General features: G+C 42.8%; 1 protein-coding gene across 12 annotated transcripts in view; it reads left to right on the top strand.

Moving 5' to 3' along the window:
* TNRC6C (trinucleotide repeat containing adaptor 6C) overlaps positions 1–22,614 on the top strand; it is a 700,889-nt gene that overhangs the window by 372,940 nt on the left and 305,335 nt on the right. For 7 of the 12 annotated variants that reach the window (XM_069200257.1, XM_069200259.1, XM_069200250.1 and 4 more), the window contains one exon: positions 13,515–13,688. The exons of 1 other annotated variant lie outside the window; for it this stretch is intronic. In XM_069200257.1, coding sequence (XP_069056358.1) covers positions 13,515–13,688 — 174 coding nt within the window. The remainder of the gene's footprint in view (positions 1–13,514; positions 13,689–22,614) is intronic. 4 more of the 12 variants (XM_069200251.1, XM_069200256.1, XM_069200253.1 and 1 more) reach the window with 1 other exon arrangement.

The raw sequence follows: 22,614 nt of genomic DNA, 5'->3' as shown, positions 1-22,614 counted from the left end.
TGCTAATCTATTCAATGTTTATGACTATTGATGAGGATCCCCTGGAAGAGAAGGATAAGTTACTTACCTGTAAATCCTAGTTCTCTTCCAGGGGTATCCTCATCAAAGTCATAAACAACCCACCTGCCTCCCCGGACGCAAGTCTCCTAGAAGTGCAGGACAGACCATCTCTAATCTGTTGGATACGTTGTCACTGTAAAAAAGTACTGACCTAACTGTGAACCAACTGTCACCTCTCCTTCACCCTTGAGGCATGGTGGGATACTGGAGGTGCTCAGGGTCTTAAAGGCACGGTGCCAAATTTTGTGGTTCTGCTATGTTAACCTGCATGCAGTCTATTGGCTAATAATGCTCCATTGTTTTCAATGTAGTTTTTTCTCTTTTTTCAATTGTGTTGCTACTGCTTCTTTCCCTGGGCCCAGCTATGGGGCTTTGGAAAGTTTTTTTTCTTCTTGTAATTATGAAAGGGAGTGTTTAAAAATAAAATAAAAAACTCCAAAGAAATAAAGCATTTTAGCCTGTTTATCAATATAGTCTGCATTGCTGTTGTACACATGTATACATGAATTTGGTATGAAAATTGTCTACAAAAAATGCTACATATTTTTCGTGTATATTTCATACTTATACATGTGTGTTTTTTTATGTATGCTCCGGGATCCCCGCAAGAGGGCGGGATTATTCAATGTTTAGGTCTTTGATGAGGATACCCCTGGAAGAGAACTAGGATTTACAGGTAAGTAACTTATCCGTTGTGTACTTACCTCTAAAACTTTTTCTTCCCCCAGGAACTGTTCTGAAAATGCACTGTGTCCACTTTTCAAATAGGTATTCTCTGTTTTCTTAAAAACTGTTTACTTGACTAAAGTGAAAGAAAGTTACACGGATGTCTAGGCTAAGTACTTACCTGCAACAGTATTTACTTCTGAACTGAGTCTTGTGGTTCTAGTAATAAAGTAACAAATATATGTTTCCATATAAAATCCTATTGGTCTGGAGTTGTCATTGAGTGTGTTTATTCTATGCTTGTATGTACAACAAATGCCAAACACTACCCTCTGATAAGCCTAACTGCTCGATCACACTACCACAAATAGAGCATTAGTATTATCTATTATTGCCTCTGTCAAGCCTCTGGGGACCCCCTGGATTCTGTGCACGCTATCTCACTTTGATATAGTACATACAGAGCCAGCTAACTACAGAGGCCCTTTGGGGCCTTCTCAAACATCAGCCACTGTCCCCAAACAGTGACTTTCTACAGCTTCTCACAGATCATTTATCACCTGTGGGAGGGTGCCTTCAGTTCTTCCTACAAAATTGGCAACAAATTACAACAGATCAATTGGTGTTAGATATTATCCAACATAGTTATTGCCTGGAGCTCATTTTCACACCTCCAAACATACCACCTCGTTGTTACAGTTGTTCACAGGATCACATAGTTCTTCTTCACCAAGAGGTACAATCTTTGCTTCTCAAAAGGGAAATTGAACTAGTTCCTATTCAACATCAGGGAACTGGAGTATACTCTTTACTTTCTTATACCCAAAAGGATGGCTCACTAAGACCCATACTAGATCTCAGACCCTTAAACCATTGCATCTTATCAGAACATTTCCATGTGATCACACTACAAGATCTGCTACCTCTGATACATCAAGGCGACTTTCTATCAGCACTAGATCTAAAGGACACCCGCTTCCATATTCCTATTCATACAGTGCATTTTAAATACCTCAGATCTGTCATTCAAGGACAACATCAGTTAAGAGTGCTTCCATTTGGGGTCATCACAGCACCAAGAGTGTTTACAAAATGCCTAGTGATAGCAGCTCACCTACGCAGGCAAAAAAGTTATGTATATCCATACCCAGACGACTGGCTGATCAAAGCCATCTCTTTCCCACAATGTCTCAACCACATTCAAGCCACAATAGACCTACTTCACCAGTTAAGATTCACAATCAATTTCTAGAAGTACCATCTCACCTCACTACACTTACAACCTTACCTCGGGCCATAATCAATACACGGATGGTGGAGCTTATCCAAATGCAGCAAGGATGCTAAACTTCCAAACACAACTTCTTCACTCTCACCCTAATCAACGGGTTACAGTCGGATCAATCATGAAACTTCTGGGAATTATGGCCTCTTGCATTGAAATCGTGCTACATTCACGTCGTCACATGTGTCCGTTGCAAGAATCACTCTCATGCCGATGGTCTCAAGCACAAGGTCATTTGGAGGATCTGGTGTTGTGTAGACAACCACACCTTTAGCTCTCTGTAGTGGTGGAAGAAAACCAATCTTTCCAAACGGCAGCAATTTTTAGACCCTTTTTCCCAAGTCATTATGACAACAGACACTTCTCAGATGGCATGCGGTGCTCATCGCCACAACCTTACAAAACAGGGTCTTTGGGATCATGTGCACAAACATTTGCACATCAACCATCTGGAGATGCTAGCAGTTCATCTAGCACTCGCAGCCTTTGTCGCACATCTCAAAAACAAAGTAGTCCTCATCCACAGACATGATAGCCGTGTTTTAACTGCAGAAAGGGGGTCACTAAATTTGTCTCACCTTGCACAGAAAATTTGGCACTGGGCAGTTCGTCACAACATTTGCGTGTTAGCGGAATACCTACCAGGGTCCCACAGCACTTTTGCCGACGTCCTCATCAGGACTCTGCAACAAGTCCACGAATGGGAACTCCACCCCAGAGTCCTCCAAACATACTTCCAAAAATGGGGTGTTCCAGATCTAGATGTATTTGCAGCAAAAGAAAATGCGACATGCCCAAACTTCTTCAGATTTCCGCACCCTTAGTCCAAGGGCAATGCTCTTTGGATGAACTAGTCAGGGATATTTGCTTTAGACTTTCTACCTTTTCATCTTTTTCTGTATGTGGTTCGGAAACTCAGACAAACCTCTCTCACAATGATATTGGTGGCACCCACATGGTTAACACAACCATGGTTCACTGCGCTACTAGAGCTATCAGTTGTACAACACGAGAAGCTTCCTCTACACCTGGACCTTCTCACTTAGAACTAATGCTAAAACAGACACTCAAACCCCAAGGGCTTCAATCTTGCAATTTGGCTCCTGACGTCATAGAATTTGAGGATTTAAATTTACTTCAAGAATGTTTGGACATTATTAAAGAAGCACGCAAATCAACCACTAGAACTTGTTATGCAGCCAAGTGGAAGCATTTTGTTCACTACTGTATTTCTTAAAACTGGAACCCTTTCCAAGTGTGTACACAAAATATTATTTTGGTCCTTCTTCATTTGCAAAAAGCAATTTCAGCCTATACCTCTATAAGGTTACATTTAGCACCCATAGTTGCTTATCTAAAAAAAAAATAAAAAAAAACATGTTCTTCTCCTTGTAGAATTACTGTCATGAAGACTTTTATGGAAGGACTAAAAAGGGTAATACTACCAAGACTACCTCCAGTTCCTTTTTGGAATCTGAATATAGTACTCACCAGACTTATGTGACCCCCCTTTGAACCAATGCACTCATGTCTTTTATAATTTCTACCGTGGAAGGCAGCCTTTTTAGTTTCAGTCACTTCCCTGAGACGTGCACGTGAGCTTCAGACATTAACAGTACAAGAACCATTTTTTCTTTTACATAAAGATAAGGTGGTTCTTCTTACTTAACCCAACCTTTCTAACCAAGTTTGTGTCTTGAGAGTTTCACATAAATCAGACTATTGAATTGCCAGTTTTTCATAAAACCTGATTCAGTTGCTGAGAGAGCGCTACACATGTTAAACGTGAAAAGAGCACTTATGTTCTATATTGATAGAACACTTTTAGGAAGACTCAGCAACTTGTTGCTTTTTCTCCACCACATATATGTAACTCTATTAATAAATCTACAATAGCAAGATGGATCCAAACTTGTTATGCAAATGCTAAAAGGCCACGACCTATTATCGCTAGAGCACATTCAACACGTAAGAAAGGTGCATTTATGACATTTATAGGCAACATACCTATAGCTGACATTTGTAAGGCAGTTACATAGTCCGCACCAAACACTTTCATAAAAACCTAATTATGTGGATGTCTTAGCACGCCAACAAGCCAATATAGGACAGACAGTGCTACGTAATCTATTCCAGAGTGCTGTAACACCCACAGGTTAGCCACTGCTTTTATGTAGGCACTGCTTTTCAGTCTTTGCAGAGCTTGTGTATCTACAGCTACACATGCCTTCAAATGGAAAATGTTACTTACCCAGTAAGCATCTATTTATGGCATGTAGCGCTGTAGATTCACATGCACCCACCCGCCTCCCCGGTCAATTGTGGTTGTTACAGTACATAAATACACATTATTACGCATGATCATTTAGTTTATCTACTTTTGTATTACACTCCATTCATCACCGCCTGCAGTAAAACATTCTGAACATGGAGTCGAGGATCATGCGCATTGCAAGCAAGAGGAGGAGTCACTATGTCCTGTGACTCAAGACTTTCCGAGCAAATACAACTTGCCACCTTCCGGTCACAGCATTAGATGGCGGAAGTATGCAGAGCATGTGAATCTACAGCACTCACACCACAAACAGATGCTTACTGGGTATGCAACATTTTACTTACAGCGCATATCACATTCACAGTATTCCAATATTCAGAGAGAAGTGTTCTATTTCTGGGAAGTTTTTATTTTACTTGTGATTTAGCTCTGCTAGTAAATCATCTATATATTTCCAGATTTGACCAATGTAATAAATGTTATTTATGATAATGAATAGAGGGAAAACAGGCTTTATCATCACTACCCGCTGCGTGAAAAAAGTCAATTTACAAAATGCACTTGCTAGGAAACACATATGTAAGGCTCATAACAATCATTCATCCACTCACAGACAGTACTTCTGCAGTCAATTTCCCTCATAGCCTTCCAGTGAGAAATAAGAGGAGTTGGGCTTAGTGGCTAGAGCTTCAGACTTTGGAACCCAGGGACCCTGGTTCTAATCTCGGCCTTTTCTCAACATCGTATGTTTCTGGAAAAACCTTTTAATCTTCCAGTGCCTAAAAATGAGAAATTCAATGTGTGAAATTTATGTGTAATTACCACTTGATGTACACGATATTACAGATCATCTCAACTCCCCATGTGATGTACAGCTCTCTGTTGCTCCCTACCTAGGTTTGTGCAATATAAATACCTATAAATACATACATAGAATAATGTCATCAAATACGCAAAGCAGTAGGCAGTCTCCTCAAATTTCTCTAACCTGAAACCATGATAGTTTATCTTGTGTGGGCAGAACTAAAGACTGGTGTTCTGCAGGAAATATTAAATAAGCATTTTTTAGTGCAGTTCCTGGTGTACCTCACCTGAGGGTTCTGTCTCTTTTTGGGATTGCACTTAAAATAGGTTGTACACACTATAGTATATTTTCTATTTCTGTATAAAAGATTTCCATAAAGACAAGCAGTTGTACATATGGAAATATACTTTGCATTTGAAGTGGCATTTTCATAAAGGCCAAATTGTTTAAAAAATATATATATATATTTTTGCAGTTAGTGTTTTTGGTGGTGCACAGCACCTGTAGCTTCTCACCAAAGGCTGACAAACTTTTTGACTGTCTAGTGACTTACGAAACTGAGTTTTCAAAGACTAAAAGTAGATCATAACTTTGTGTCGACACCTTTGGTTTACTTCAGCACCTATATACTCCGATCCTCTTGTTCTTCACGAGTAGACTTTTACCAGTGCATAGCAACCTCTTGCTTTAGATTCTTTTTGCCCTCCTGGTGGGGTCTCCACTGGTTATCTGTGATCTTGTCTATGGTAGTATTTAAAGGGGAATTCATGTAAGAATAGAGTTTTATTTAAAAGTACAATAGAAATGTTAATTTTTTATGTCCTATGGAAACTTAATTATGAATAAAACTGCAGCAGGATTTCTACTTTCCTTCTGTCTCGTGAAGTGATGTGTAAGGAGACTTCAAGTAGCACATAGCTGTCAGACTTTCTCTTACTGGGTCACATTGCTTTTCAAAAAGTTGGGATAGTATGTGATAATGAACCCACTCTTGCAAATGATAGTGGGAAGTGACTGCGATCAATCAAGTTGGTGTGTCTACAGTTGTCCTTGACTCAAACTTCCATTTTTGGAATACAGCTGTCTACACTAAACGTTCAAAAAGCTTTTTCATTGTTACATTGTGAAGATAAAGTGATTTAAGATCATTGTAGAATGGTTTACCATTTCTCATGTAAGGCCATAGCGAAGGTCTGGTTGGTACTGCGGTTTTAATTGATTTAAAAAATAAGGTTTCTTGATGTCATTTAGTAAGATTCACAACTGCATTTTTATAAAATAAGAATATGTTTGCCTTATAACTGTAAATGCCAGTTTTCCTCATGTTTCATTCTCTGCGCATATCGGCACACCCACTCACAACTCACAGAGCTCTGTTTTTTTGCTTATACTTACTGCTTTTATTAAGCTGTAGTGACGCCATGACCTCAGTTACCTTTCAGGTCCCAGGTTGTACATTCAAGTGATTTTATGTAGTGGTACTGAAATGGAGGCATTCATTGGTTAACATTGTGTTTTAGGCTTTGCCAGTGCTTGTTTCTGTTACTAACGTTTTTTTCCCCTATTGGAATATCTTGTTATTTAATCAGCGAGGAAAAGGGACATGTAACCTATGAACAGCAATGGAAGGAATGTGACATCCTGTTACTGTTTAAGATATTCCTACTTTCAAGTGAGCACTCTCTGGTAGACATGCAACCTCTTGCTGAGGGCAAAGAAATGATGCGTGGAGGGTTAGCTATGTTTTTCCTGGTAGTCTCAAGCATCAATTTCAGATTTTGCTTCGGAATTCCAGACAAACACAGTTGGTTGCCACTGAGTGTGTACTTATAAGTGTGATTTGATAAGACGACTTCCGTAAAGTGACGCCTCCTGGGTGTCTGCATATTCATGGTGGAAACAAGAGACAGGCAATTCACTTTGCTGCAAGATTAATAATCATTTGAGAGCTCACTTTGATTTTTCATATACCTAATGAGAAAGCACAATGGAACTACAGGACGCAAACATGTTAAATAGGTTTTAATGCTATCCAGTAAAGTAAACTAAGCAGATTTGGCTGACTTTATTTAGGTTCTTGCATTGAATATTTTGTGAAGGTGGGGGGGACATGTTGATAAATTTGTTTTCTACATTTGACACTCTCCACGTTTTGGAGCAGCAAAGTATGTGACTGCTGAACCCTGGCTCGAGTTACAACTCCTGGTGCTTCAGCTGTTTTGGAAACTTTTCAGCAATAATCTCTTCCTGCATGATACAGTTTCAACTAGACAGAAGTCGTAAACTTGCTTTGATGTTGGCCTTGCGTTCATATATACCTGGCACATGATGCTGCCATCTACCAGGCAAGAAATAAAGCAATCGATGCTGTCAAGATTAAGAGCAGTGCGCGAATCTGGCGGCTACGTGCAATATAACACAATAACTGTATACGTTTTTCAGACTCAATAAATATATTTAGTCAGTGGCTTGTATTGAGGACAGGCATTCCATCCCATCTCAGTCAAGCTTCCCATTATTGCGCAGATGTTTGCTTTATCTTGTTAAGAGATGAGATTAGCGCAGTAGCATAAAGTGCTTTTACCCTCTAAAAATTGATTCCTTTAATTTAACTTTGCTCATCGTTCTTGTTCGTTTTGTCGCAGTGTTAGAAATTTGTAGATGTCAAAAATCTAAGCAGCCAGTATTGTATTACTTCAAATAATCATTAACATAATTTATTTGGGGGTTACTTCAAAGAATTAACATGTTACTGGAAGTTTTGTATAGCACCTTGTTTGATCCACTGATATAGATGCTACCAGTCAGACAAGTTAGAAGGAGAAGGCTGTCTGAATAAATAGGTTATCAAGGCATTCTCAAGTGCATGGTTCTTGAAAAACGTGAGCGACGGAGAATAACAGTTTCATTAGAAAAATCTCAAGATTGAAACAGCTGGGTTTTCTGAAATATTTTTAAAGTAACTGTTAGCCAAGCAGTTACCATCACTGGCTCTTATGAACCTAGCAGGTGTTCTCTTGTTAGCAAGTGTGCCCTGTATGCCATACTGCTGCCACAGGTCTTGTTGTTCATACCTTGGGTTGGGAACCAGAGTTCCCTATTCACTGCTGACCAAACATAGACCCTGAGTTGATGGTTTAGTGTTGGTTTTATGAAGATCAGTGTTTTGTAAATATGTAAAGTGGCTCTTTGGGGTAATGCTTCCACTCCTAGAATCTGTGTTTTACCTCATGGTCATGACTTTGAATCCAGAGAACTCTACTTGGTCTTTGATCTTTCTGAGATCACTAAATTGAGTGCCATCGAGTTGGTTCACAATAAACATTCTGTTATTCTGCACCAAGATGTCACAACGGTCTATGTTTCCTTCCTTTCTGTTTTTTCCTTTTACTTTCACGCCTAGAATGTTCAGAAGTTTCTCTCCTGATAGTTCCCTCTGATAATTGGTGAGGTGTTGGTGATACACAACAGAAAAGACTTCACACATATTTCCATGGTCTTATTTTATTGAATAAAGATTATAAGACACATGTAACATTGGGATACGTGTTGATGCATCAGTTCCTGGTCAAAAGAACGCTTATCCTTGTTTTAATTTTATATGCTTCTAAAGTCTGATGGATGCATGTAACTAAAGATTCCTCACCTTAGAATATTCCCCACAAGCCAGACTGGATCCAGAAAGCTTTTACCAGCAAAAAGAACGGACATCAGGAGTGGCTCTCAGATGCCTTTTCACTCCATCACTTTTGAGGCGATACGGAATCAACACAGAGTCACACAGCGCTACCTTGTGGTGCACAGGAGCATTGCTAGTAAAAGCTTTCCCAAACCAGCCCATTGCCTCGGGAGTATTCCGAGGTGAGAAATCTGCAGTGAGTAGTGTCCACCAGAACGAGCATTACCAGTACTAAGTAACTCGTTCTTCTCTCCTAGATAAAGTAATAATTCAATACAGGAAAGGGAGCTAACACCTTTTATCTATGTATTTTGTAGAAAGGTAGCATTGAATTCACTATTGACTGATTTCTGATTTTGACTAAGACCTAACTACCTTCTTACTTTGGTTGATGATGAGCCACATTTGCTTTGATTCATTCAGATTAATTCAACGATTCATTGATGTATTTGCCATTTATTATGTCACCTAATGTGTCTTCAGGATCACTTGTTGCAAGACACCAGGTATCACCAAAGATTGATCTGGAGTGAGGTAGAGGTGAGTAGTAAATCAGTGAGTCAATAATTTAGCCCATTGACAAGCCTCACTCTGCTACAGGAAGGAGGTAGGTAGACAAAGGTTGAATAGTGTGCCTAGTGTTTGTGGAAATGTGAGGAGATTGCCTTTGTCCAATGTATTGTCTGTGGTTTGAGACCATTGTTGTCTGCTTTACTAAGTCACTTTGAGTTCAATCAATATTTTCGTTAAGAATTCAGTTTTTTAGCAGCTTTCTAATGGTGAAGCTGTTTGTTTCGACTTTCTGGACTTTGAGTTGTTGCATAGATTAAGACCTTGTATATCCAAGACCCTGCAACATCATCTACCATGGAGTCTCTGTTCGGTCGTAGAGAGGGACAGTCTTCGAAGGTACCCCAAACCTGCATTCCAGAAAGTACTGCTTGTCATGTACAGGACCTTGAATTTCTTTCCCAACTGTTTTTTGTAAACCTGTTTGTGCCCAATTGCACTAGGTTGTTTATGACATTACAGTAGATCAAGTCAGCTACCACAATGGTTTATTTGCACAAGTGGCAGAATTTTTCAAAGCGTGGAACTTGGAGGTCAAATTTGAGTTGAAAGTAATGCTTACATTACAGACAGGATGCTGAATTTTCCAAGTCATAGGTCATTCCGAAGGTGTTGCATTACTGTGTTTTCTGCCCACCACCAGTATTTCTGTTTAGCATGACTGAGGTAGAGGAAGCTCTCCTGTGCACCTTGGTAGATATAATTCATACTGTTGTTGATATTCTAGTTTTCCTGATCCTCTTCCATATGAAAGTGGATGTATGAACCTGAAAGTCTAGCTGCTAAAAGGTTTTACTTTGTGGGCTGGTAGATGGATCCTTTTAGTTGAATAATTGGAAGGCACCCATACTGAGCTTCTGTTTACGATTTGGTCAAAACCAGGGCAGTCTCTGATCCATTTCTATAACAACGTAATCCATAAAAGCTGACAAACGTGATTGAAGATTCCCTTGACAGGGCAAAAAAGGGTAAGTAATGTTTCCTTGTTGGCAATCTCATCTCTGACTTTCAGTATTTATCTCAAAAACAGTATCCTCGCTGTGCTGGTTAGGGTTGTATTAGTCAAGCATGGCTCCTCCGTTAGGGTGGATGAGTGTTGCCTACCCTCACCCACCCACCCCCGGCCAGCAGCAGCTGCTGCAAATCACCTTTAAAAAAGCAAACGATAATAAGCCACGTTTATTTTTGTTTGTTAAAGGGGTTGGTGATGACGATGAGGGGAGTGCACAGTGCACTCCCCTCACTGCGCTTGTATGTTTGGCTGACATACATGTGCAGTAGCCTCTCTCCACACAGCAACACAGTTGACTGGGTGGAGAGAGCATGCACAGGTTTCCAGCCTGCTTGGGAGCACTCTGGCTGGGCACTCCCAGCAAATTCTAACACTGCTTTGAGCAGCGTCAGGATTGGGCGCAGGTAGCCTGTGCCTGCAGAGGAGCAGCGCGGCGTCGGAGAAACAGGTAAGTGATTTTACTTTTTTTTTTTCTTTAATTCATCCACCCCCAACAAAGCCCCGTGAGCCACTCCTGGTATTAGTGTTTTTGGGGTCATTCTTTGCCAGATGATATTGAACATTTTCCCATCCACAGGTTCGTAGCAGCACAGTAGTGATTGCTTTTCACCTTTTTTAATTGCTCTGTGTTATGGGGGTCTCCAACCTTTTGTCTAGTGAGTTACTTCTCCTTAACGAAAATCCTCCGGAGCTTCTAGCATATTGTATCACTGTAAATTAGTAACCACCTCTGCTAGCATTACACTAGTGACCACCCAATCTTTTCAGGCGTGAAAAGCAACGTTCATCAGATTATTAGTTTCTGAAAACACTCCTATTTTTCTATCATATACCGCTTTCTATTTTGGGTAAACAAACGCCATTTTCCAGATTAAAACATTTTTTGTAAAAATAATTTTTGCGTTTAAAATGTTAGAATTTTTTGTAAATACACAGCTCCCAAATATCGGCTTGCATCTTTATTAAGTACTCGCATGTGCAAATGCCCTGTGAGGATATATTCTGCTCAAAACAACCAGGTATTGCAATCATAGGCCATAGATGCTTACCATAACACAATGGATGCCTGTGGTATGCCAGTAATGCCGTCCATTATACCATGGTCACCGTTGTGGCAAGCATGGACAACATAATGGCCTGGATGCCCACATTATTATGCAAGGTGTGTTCACCATTATATCAGAAATTGCTAAATGGGTCAGTGATGACTGCCATTAGGCCACAACTAGGCCAAGAATGCCCAAAAATAGATCACGGATGGCTATTATAGTGCCTTTAACAATATTATTCTGTGAATGGATACAATTGTGCCAGGGATGAACCACTGATGATGTGGTATCATCAATGGCTGCTGGCAGGAGAAAGAGAAAGAGAGAAAGAGAGACTCTCACTCTTTCACACACACACCCCCTCCATCATCAACATTCAAACATGCACACACCAAGCATTCATTTTAAAAGATCTCTCTCCTCCTCTCTCTCCCAGGGGTCCCACGTGGGTTGGGACTGCTACCTTCCCTCACTGAATGACCTTAGGTCAGCCAATGAGGGATGACCCCACTCTGTGACGAAGTGCCACTAATTGACACTCGCCCTGTGTGCTTCAGGGCTTAAACCTGAAGCACCCAGGCCGAAGTCAATGGGTGACGCTTCCCTCGTCACCCGGGGGAGGGCCTCAAGGCACCCTTGCTGAGCCGAGGAGGTCACACTCATAGGAGCTGTGACCTCCTCAGCCCAGCAAAGTTCAGCTCAGGCAGCCAGGAGTCTGTGCAAATCGTGCATGTCTGCTCCTGGCTGCTTGACCTGAGCATGAAGAGTGTCTGTCAGGCTGACTTTTGCCAAGCCTGACACACTCTTCATGAGGGGCAAAAGGTGGGGGGTGGGGCATGGTCCCTCCGCCATAAAGGACGGGCCGCGCCTGGATATCATATACTTTGGTGGTTCTTAACACCAGGCACATCTTTATGGATCAATGCTGTTTTTTGGGGACTCACAGAATTACAGCTCTCCTCAGCTCCTGGACTGATCTTGCACTCAACTCACACATCTTCACTCTGGCTCCTGCAGACCCACACTTCAGTGAGTCCACTGGCTATTGCTGGCACTTTTTTTCCCTTGCCCATTGTTCACACTCAGCGTGACTGATAGAGCAGTGCCTACAACATGGCTAATCTCCTTGTGCCTTTGCTAGATTGAGAGTGGCGACAGAAGGTATTGTGTGGCACACACGGGGCTGACAGTGCTTGTTTGAATATTATCATAAGACCCTTCCATTGGTTTGGCTATCTGCCACTCTAAGGATCTTGAGAGGAGCAGTACTGCCTTCTTTAATGAGCACATATACTCGGAATTACAACTAAGTCATGGGAGATCACACAAAATTACGCTAACAGCATAACCCTGCATTTAGTGCTATTTTCGTAGCGCAAAATGCACCCTCGTGTCTAAAATGGACCAGAGGGTTAATTTTTGTTAAGAAAATAGTGCTAAATGCAGCAGAACACGAACAGTAGTAGCCTACTGCTCTCGCTATGTTTGTTCCTGTGCTCCTACGGTAGGATTTTTGTGCCAAATTACTCATAATTATGCATAGGGGAGTAATTGTTTAATTTTCTGTAATTTCGCATTAAGAGTAACACAAAATTACTGAAATTACTCCGATTACTGCAGTGTAATTATAATTTAGCCAAAGCCTTGTTGTGGTGTTAGCAATTTTAGAAGGTCTTTCTTGTTAGCCTGAGACGTACATAGCTTTGGGAGAGGCTTTTATTCATATTCGTAGTCTGTCTCTCTGCCTCAGGAACCTTGCACTTGTGATGAGTGAATGTTCTGAACTATGTGATTGAACAAAACATTTTGATAGACCCGTGTGTACCACAAGACGATATATACTCATACAAAACACTTATGATAAACTAATGCTGCCTCCATTTATTTAGTGCCTCTTTAGATATGATTTATGCTAAACTTGCGCGAGAATGCAGACAAAAAAAAAGTAATTCTGTTTTTTCTTTTTCACTTTTCTGTTCCTCATGGGCCATCGTTTTTTTTTTTAATTTTATTTTATTATACTCTCTATCGTCCATTCTCATGTATCATTGTTTTGATTCATTTTCTTGGGCAACTGTTCTGTGCTTTGTCTGCTGCCCGACCTGGCCTACAGCTCACACTTTCATTCTCCAATCAGGACGGCGGCCTAACGGAAGAGCCCACTTCTTCACCATTTTTGCCTTCACCAAGCCTGAAGCTCCCCCATTCAAACAGTGCACTCCCAAATCAGGCCCTGGGCGGGATTGCTACAGGGCTGGGCATGCAAAACTTGAATTCTTCTCGACAGGTAAGGCCAGGCTGTAAGAGGTTATAGACTATCTCGGTGATTGGCTGTGGTGGATATGAGATGGTATTGGCATAGTGAAGACGGATGGTTGTAGAATACCCACTTCCTTTGTGTTCTCAGAATGTATGCCTCCCTCCTGAGTTTAGTAGGTTGTGACTTGATAGCTGTTCTTTCACAAGTTGATGATTTTTAATTTTTTTTTCCTTTTAATTAAATCTGTTGCCAGTAGGCTGCTTTTGCCATCCTTTCTACACCAGGCTTTCACACCAAGTGCCCTCCCTCGCTTACTTAATTTCAGCATATGTTGATAATATGCAGTCACCCCAGACCCATATTTATTAGTCTTTCATCAGCCTCATCTCTTTCTTAAAAATGCATGAATTAGGTTATCCCCTTACACGGGATTGGGAGTTCTCTGTAAAATGTTATCCACAACCATTATAAAAGAAACATATTAATTAAAGTTTGTATCCAGCGTTGATTCGTTTGATTCTCTATTAAAGACAGTTGTGTCGAGAGGCTGGAAACCCTTCTTTCCCTAAAGGCTGCCATACCTCATTTCTTTTTTTTCTTCTTTTTTTCTAACCACACTTCATGTGAAGGGAATTATCTAATTTAGCTCTGCTGTTGTCAGAGTTTCTAATAGAACTTACTGCAGTTTACCTCATACCGTTTCTGTCATAGATAAGTGCTTTTTATTTGATGTCTTTCTTCAAGTGGATTTTCTGCGTACTCTGTTTCATCCATCCTTGTCTCGGTTAGGCGTAGACTCTAACTTGGCCAGGAGGGTGCACAGTTTCTTCTGCAATTACTCTTATCATGCAAAACGACTCAGAGTTAAACTTAGCAACTTGCATCTGCTGTAAAAATGAAGTAACATTAAGTTGGGTAAACTAACCACAGCAGTAACATGAACGTGGAAGAGTTGCTTGCTGTGCCTAAATCTACCAACTTGTTGATACTTCTTCATCAACTAGACCTTTTTATCTGTGAGGAGACTGTCCATTCCACAGTGCTTTGTCAACTATCTTGAGTCATAAGTTAGTGAGAAAAAAGTGCTCATATAGTTCTCTCCTTCTTCAGCAACCTTTCTGTTGACCATGCCCTTGTTACTGATAACCACCCTCATCAATAACAAAGACCGCCTATTCGTCGAGGTTGAAGACTGCCTCCTCCTTTTCGACAACTCAAAGGACAGATGACAGGCTTATGGGATGGCAAGAAATCAACAACTGAGCCACTTAGACCATTCTTGTCAGTGGCAACTTATTTGAGAGCAACTTTAATTTCTTCAGCCTCAGGTTGTGACTTACATCACCAGCTATCTCTTCCTCATATGATACGTTTGTTTCCAAAGTGCCAGTAGAATTATCTAAATTAATTTTACAGACAGAACAAGAATGGGCGCAGGAAGATTATTATTTTGCAGATGAAGGATAGTCAAATCCTTGCGAACTGGACATCCACCTTCTCTTAGTATGAGATATAAAACAGAAGAAAATAGTGCTTACTTCTCCCTTCACCACTCTTTCTTTGTGAAGATCACATATCTCTGTCCTTTTATGGTCCAAGTGCAGATAGATTTCTTGATGTCTCTGAAGCAGTGATTGACCAATGTATTTAGTGGTACCAGATCATGGTTTCCAACCTGTTTCGCCTGCAGGAACTTTTTATCTACCTGAGCCTGTGCCATTTCCTGAACTTTGTTCATCTATATAACGGGAGTAGGTAGATGTAAAGGCCCCACAATATTCTGCAGCTTAAAGTGATAGAAGTAGAAAAGATCAAAACGAGCGCAAGTGTGATGAAGCACATTAGATCAATTTTCTTGGATGATTCTATTGTACTTGAAAGGTATCCTTCTGAGTTGCAGCCAGAATAGACCCCTTCACATTTTTTCAACGTTTTCCAAGTTAAGCGCTTTCATTTTGACAGTGATTGATTGAGATTGTTCAATCACACTCCTGTCATTCAGTTCATTAGAGCAGTGGTTCCCAACCTGTGTTCCGGGGACCCCGAGAGCCTAGAAAATAAAAAAAATATTGACAAATTAGGTCCCCAGCTTCCAGTAATGACTCAGACGGGGGTGCCCAGATTCCCATGATGATTCAGTGGGGGTCCCTGTGTTCTATTAATGTTAAAGTGGGGGTCCACAGAAATCAAAAAGTTGGGAACCACTGCATTAGAGTATACTCAACAAGTATAGAAAGCAAGGTGCCTACCTGTATGCTGATGAGACATATGCAGCTTTTACTACCAAATATTTTTATGGAGATCACATTTTCAACCAGCAACCCAGATATGAGGAAAAAAATGTAACCCTATTTCTGCACTTTCATTATTGTGTTTTTTTTTTTTTAGACCTTGGATGAACTCAGAAAAAGACACATTTCTAAAACAAAACGTAGATAGGAGGCATCTGATCTCCACCTTCTCCAAGTGAGCCCCTCCAATCCTTACACAGAGCTGCATTTGTAGAACAATGAAGTCTGGGTGGGAAGATAAGAGTGCTCTTCCGCAGGTCAGATTAGCGCTTGTCTGCCACCATAGAACGTCATAATCAGTTTCCTATGAAAAATGGATGGAGTCGGAGAGGCATTGAAGCTGGCACCACTAAATCCTGAGGTTCCATTGCAGGGCCCCCCCATGCGTTCTGGTGTTCATGATGGGAGAATGCACAATGCTTGGAAATTCCTTAAGCCACCATATCTGAGAGCTCCATTGAAGGGAATCCTCAGTATGGGGTGCAGAGGACCTAGACTTGTTGAAAGAACACTCCACTGATGTTAGGAGTTGAGTTATCGTATGTATGTGAGCAGTGAACACTACCATTACTTTCCTGCCTGTACATGCCAGGGTCTAAGGTGTGGCTGAACGAAAGCAGAGCAAGTCAGAAGTGTTCAGACCCCACAATAGGTAATGCCGGTGGGACTGTAGAATGCGTACTGCACATTCTGCAAGTCGGAGAACACAATCCATTTTCATGCTCCCAGAACAGAAATGATCTGAAACAGGGTGAGCATTTTGATTTTCTTTTTCGCAGAAAGGCATTCTGTGTAAGGATATCCAGTATATGCTTGAAACCCACATCTTTCTTTGATCCAAGGATTATCCGCTGACCTACTGGTTGAATATAAGCCTGTTAGGGAAAGTTAAAACAGATAGGTACCTGCCAAAGTGGAGGAGGAAGAGTTAGAGGAGAAAATTGCCCCTGCTGCAGCAGTAGACCTCTGCTGGCACATACTCTGCCCTGAAAGGTCTGGGCATGTTGTTGCGCAGGTTTTTTTGGTGGGGCGGGAGTGGGGAGGAATGAAAATGTCTTCTAGAACCTTGTTAAATGGCAGTAGTGGCTCTAAAGAAGATGGACCAGGTTGAAGGACCTGTTATTAAATTAAATTTCACCTGTAGGCAACTGTAAGTCTAGCACGTCTGCTGCCCTTCACATAACTACTTCAAAAGATAAACTTTCATCCACTGGTCTCCCAAGTGGTGATTTTAGTTCAGTGTCTTAGGAAGAGTCCAGCCATTAATGTTCTGCAAATCCAGGTACAGCATATCATCAGTATAATGAGGGGAAAGCAGGTTTTCTTCCTCGACATTGGCAGCTTAGGGAACATTTTGCATACCTAGAGTTGTATCTATATAAGGCCTCTAGCCTGTGACAGTACTGGTGTCGGGTTTCAAACTGACTGGTTGCACCTTTTTAATCTCATATTGTGAAATAGGCCTAGAGCAGGCTGACAACTGCTCCAAGTTTGAGACTTGCGTCAGGGTCAGTACTGGCACCGTTCAAATCATGACCAGTCCATGGAGCCCAAGCATCACAGACTCCTGCGAGTTCTGAACCAACACATGCTTCCTGCAGTCACTGCATATCTTGAATCCTTTCACTGTTTTTTCTGAGCTAAATTTGAATTTGGGAGTAGAGCTCTGGCTCAAAGAGTGTGGAAAAAAAGGAACCAACTTTTGATGGCTACTTCTAACCACAGATTCCTAACCTTTGAATACTTTGCAGACGCCAGACTGGATCCAGAAGCTTTTCCAGCAATACACCTGGGTGCCAATAGGCTGGGCTGTGCGACCCTGCACTGCCTCTGTACCACTCCGGAAATAACAGCAAGGAGTCTCATATAAGTGCCACCTCTGTGTACTGACATACATTCCATGCTTTCTAATAGAACCTTCTAACAGCAGATTCCTTACCTTGCGAGTTTCCACCAGGTGGCAGATTGGACCTGGAAGCTTTTATACCAATTGCCACTCACATCGACATGTGCATTATGCGACTTCACGTTGGGTCCATCCCAGCCCAGACACATCTGGGCAGCTATATGTGCTGACTGTAGTTTCTTTTACCATGCTGACTGATGCAGGTCCAGAGCTCCATTCCTGTCATACCTGAAGGATTATTTTGTCCTCTAAATTCTCTAAATATTAATACCACCGCCAAAAGAACACAGGTTTTAAACCATGCCATGACTGCAGCTGACAGATGTTGGAAGCGGACACCCACGATGTCTGCTTATGGTGTCTCAGCATTAAATTCAACTCTGAGATAGTGTTCATGTTGAATTCAAGCGGTCTCCAGGACGCTTGTGTGACCGATTGTCATCAAGGTCATGGGACTCAGCGAAGTCTAAAATGTCCCACAAATGAAAACCGTCTCGCTTTGACCTTTCCCTGAACTGACAGCCATGCCACAACACTGCAAGAAGCTTCAGGTGGTCATGGATAAAATCTTTGGTGCCACGCCACATCCCTCTGGAGTGCCCTGGGGCTCAATTTATCCGAATGAGCCCCCAGTTCACAGGTAATTCCTTGACACCAACTGTGCATCTCAAATTTGCATGAAGATAAACCCCCTTCTTCTGGATCGGTGCACCCAGCTCCGGTCTCTGCACCACCCATGATTCTGACCTGCTGCCACGATCGATGCTACTGTTCACAGCCAACTCCACTGGATCTAGTATTGAAACCAATACGGACGTCACCAACACCACGAGTGGATAGAGCTTTTGCAATTACGAGACCTTTTCCCCACTGCCCAGAACTCACCTTTATGTCCATTTTGAACCTGACCCTCATGCTACACACCGAGTATGACAGTGACAACCAATATGGAGAACATGGTAACTTATTTAATGACTGCCAGGATGCCAGTGGTTTGACACTTAATGTAGAAAGCTGGCCTGGTGTGTGGTGGGTACCTATGGTACTTACAACTTACACCAGATCCAGTTATCCCCTCATAGTGAAGTGTAGGCAGTGTCTAGAAGCCAGGGTCTCTAGAGGTAGCTGTGGATGAGCAGCCAAGGCTTATCTAGGACACATACAAAGCTCATGCAATACCACTTCAGTCACACATTACTTGCACACAAGAAAGAAAACACTTGGTTGTACAAAAATAAAGATACTTTGTTTTTGGCACACAGTATCAGAAAATACCGGAGGCAACCCTCCAATAGGAGGCAAGTAATTACTACACACTAATAAACAGTAAGATTCATAAAAAGATTAGAAAACAGTGTAAAATAGCAATAAGCAATAGTGGGGGAGCCCAAACCATATATTAAGGAGTGGAATGTAAACACAGGGCCCACACCTAGGTAAGTAAGTCACGTAGAGGGGAGCTTGGGAGTTCTAGGAAAACACACATGTAAGTAATGCAGTACCCCCCAGCGACCAGGAATGCAGGAGTAAAATACTGGATTTCCCCAAAACCACCTCAAATGATGAAAAGAAGAAAATAAAGACACCCAGAACAGACTGCAGGAAACCAGCAGTTGATTACCAAAGAGGGAGACCTTTGGAGAGAGGTGGCCAAGTCCAGAAGTGTCTGTAGAGTCCAGGAGGAATAGGGTCCATGAGGAGTAGGGAATACTACCAACCCAGAGGTACTTATTGGAGTTGGTCAATGACGAAGGAAGACAGGTCAGTACTGCAGACCAAAACCTGGAGAAGAGTTCCTGATGAGTGTAAAAGGTGTCCCATGCTGGAAGCTGGAATGCAGACTGGTGTCGGTGAAGGATTTCCCTTAACAAGCCTAGGCAAAGGCAGACTCATGGTTGGAGGAAAAGAGGTGCTGCCGAGGACCAGCAAGGTCCAGGAGGACTTCACCCAGGAGGGAGAGTCACAGAGGACTCTCCGCATCGCAGAAGGCCCACAGGAGCAGGGTCTGCACCCACAGGTGTTCCACAGGACATGGACACAGAAGTTGCTGAAGCAGCCCACGCAGCACCACAGAAGATTCTCCCACGTAGCAGGAGGACCACGCAGAGGCCCAGGAGTTGCAGGAGGAAGTGCTGGAGGCTGTAGCAACACTTCACCTGAAGTTTCCCTTGGAGTGAAGCAAACAAGCCTTGACAGCTGCAAAGGACGCAGTGCACGGGGGTACTGTCTTGCGTGGGGTGGAAAGGACTTACAACCACCACAGTGCGACAGCTGGTAGAGAGGACCAAGGGGACCACTCCAGACCACTACCTGTGATGCAGGATCCATGCCACTCAGGAGGTGAGACCCACGCAACCAGTTGTTGTTTCAGCCACGTAGCTGCGGATGCAGCGGAGTGATGCCTTCACCACAATGGAGATTCCTTCTTCTTTTGCAGGCTGAAGAGTTGCAGTCCTCTGAGAATGCACAGGCAGGGAAATGTTGCAAAGCTGGCAGGAGCCAGAGAAACAAAGTTGCAGAAGAGTCTTCTTCCAAGTTAGCAGCGATGTTTGTTCCTGGAGGGTCTAGACGCAGCCAGACGTCGATGTAGAGGTTGAGGAGGAGTCCTGCTGGAGTATTGCAAGCTGAATCTGAGGACCCACCTCAGAGGAAGACCCTAAATCGCCCAAAGAGGGGGCTTGGTCACCTAACCAGGTAACTACCTATGAGATGGTGCCTCTTATGTCACGTGCCTGGCCACTCAGATGCTCCCAGAGTTCTCTGCCAACCTTGGAATCGAGATGGCAGAACCCAGGGACCCTCTGGAGGACCTCTGGGCACCACCCCTAGGGTGGTGATAGACAGGGGTGTGGTCACTCCACTTTCCATTGTCCAGTTTCACGCCAGAGCAGCGACTGGGGCTCTCTAAAAGGGTGTGGACTGGTTTAAGCACTGAGGGCACTAAATGTGCCCTTCAAAGCAAAACCAGTGGCTGGGGAGACTACCCCTCTCAAGCCAGTCACACCTATTTCCAAAGGGAATCCTTTGTCCTGCCTTCCTGGGCTTGATCAGATCAAGGAGCAGGAGGGCAGAAACCTGTCTGAGGGGTGGCAGCAGCTGGGCTGCTTGGAAAACCTATTAAGACTGGTGGTAGCAATGCCTCTAAGGAACCCCAGAGTGCATGGAATTATGCTTCCAATTCCAACAGCATTGGGGTATAATTCCAACCTGTTTGATGCAAAACATGCCCAGGTTCGGAGTTACTATTATGTAGCTGGACATAGGTAGTGACCTATGTCCAGTATACATATAAAATGGCGTCCCAGCACTCACAAAGTCCAGTAAAATGGGTCTGGAGTTTGTGGGGGCACCTATGCTAGTGCAGCAGTGCCCTCACACACAGGAGCCTGCACCCTGCCCTCTGGGCTGAGAGGGCCTACTATAGGGGTGACTTAGAGTGGCTTGGTGCAGTGACCTGTATTGAAAACGGGTGTGTGCACCAGGTTCACGCAGACTGCAATGGCAGGCCTGCAGAACCCTTTGCATGGGCTCCCTATGGGTGGCAGAGTAACTGCTGCAGCCCAAAGGGATCCCCTGGAATACCAATGCCCTGGGTACCTAGGTACCATATACTAGGGACTACATGGGGGGACCAGTATGCCAATTGTGGGAAGAAAATGTTACTAGCAACCACATTTAGGTGAGAGAGCACAGCCACAGGGGTCCTGGTTAGCAGGATCCCAGAGAACATAGTCAGGCACACTGACAAACAGGCAAAAAGTGGAGGTAACCAAGCTAGAAAGAGGCTACTTCCCTACACTTAGCCAGACATAGGCTTCTGCTTACCTAAACCTATGGCCACTGAGGGGTCTGCGTCTTTCGCTACAGTTACTCAACAGGTGGCTGAAGCTGGCTATCTATGCATTGTACCAAATGTAGGGATACACTATACAGATAGTCTAGGCAACCCTTATTGTTTTACAGGGGTAAAGCTAATAATCCCAGGAGCTTTCTTTTGTGCTATTGTGGGCGAGCAGTTAGGCTTATCAGAGGATAGTGCTAAGCAATGAATGAACACACAAAGTCAATAAATAACACACTCAAAAAGGCCAATGTTTAGAAAAATAGTTACTTTGCTTATATTATGTTGCAACACCAGAATGCTTTCAAGAAGATCAACACTATTGCAATTTGTATCATCTTAGCAAGTAAGTAACACTTTTACTCAAATGCTTTTACATGGTAAAGGAACCAAAGTACTTTTCCTGCAAAGGGGTCCTTGCAAACAAGTCTTGTGAGTACCCTGAGGATTGTAGGGTGTTACCGATGCAGGATCACAAGCAAGACCAGTAAACCAGTTTTCCCTGCCCTGGGGTGTCTGGGTGCATTAGTGCTAGTTGATTTGGGTGTCTTGTTCACCACACAGTTAGCGGGGGATGGTGGGGTCACCTAGAAAGAGAGTGCAAAGGGGGATTGTGGGACAAGTCCGGGAGCTTCCAAAGTGGGGGGCTCGGTCGGTTGGTGGTCCTGGGAGCAAGAGAACACCTTTTGATGTTGTGGACATGGGCCACAGGACTCCTGTATGCCTTGCTGCCACTCCCTCTGCGGCCAAGAGTACTGAAAAGATGTGGAGAGACAGTCCAAAGTCATCCTAGTTGCTTCAACTTAGGAGAAGAGAGTGTGGTACCTGGACCTTCTAGCCATGAGTTTTTGTCTGCTGAACCACCTGCCCTTCAGGAGAACCTCCTGCCGCAGCAGCAGGGGGGCTGGGTCCTGC

This window comes from Pleurodeles waltl, chromosome 7 (assembly GCF_031143425.1).
Source record: "Pleurodeles waltl isolate 20211129_DDA chromosome 7, aPleWal1.hap1.20221129, whole genome shotgun sequence".
In the NCBI taxonomy this organism is placed as follows: Eukaryota; Metazoa; Chordata; class Amphibia; order Caudata; family Salamandridae; genus Pleurodeles; species Pleurodeles waltl.
The sequence above is the reverse complement of the archived record's forward strand: the minus strand, read 5'-3'. Positions and strand labels throughout refer to the sequence as shown.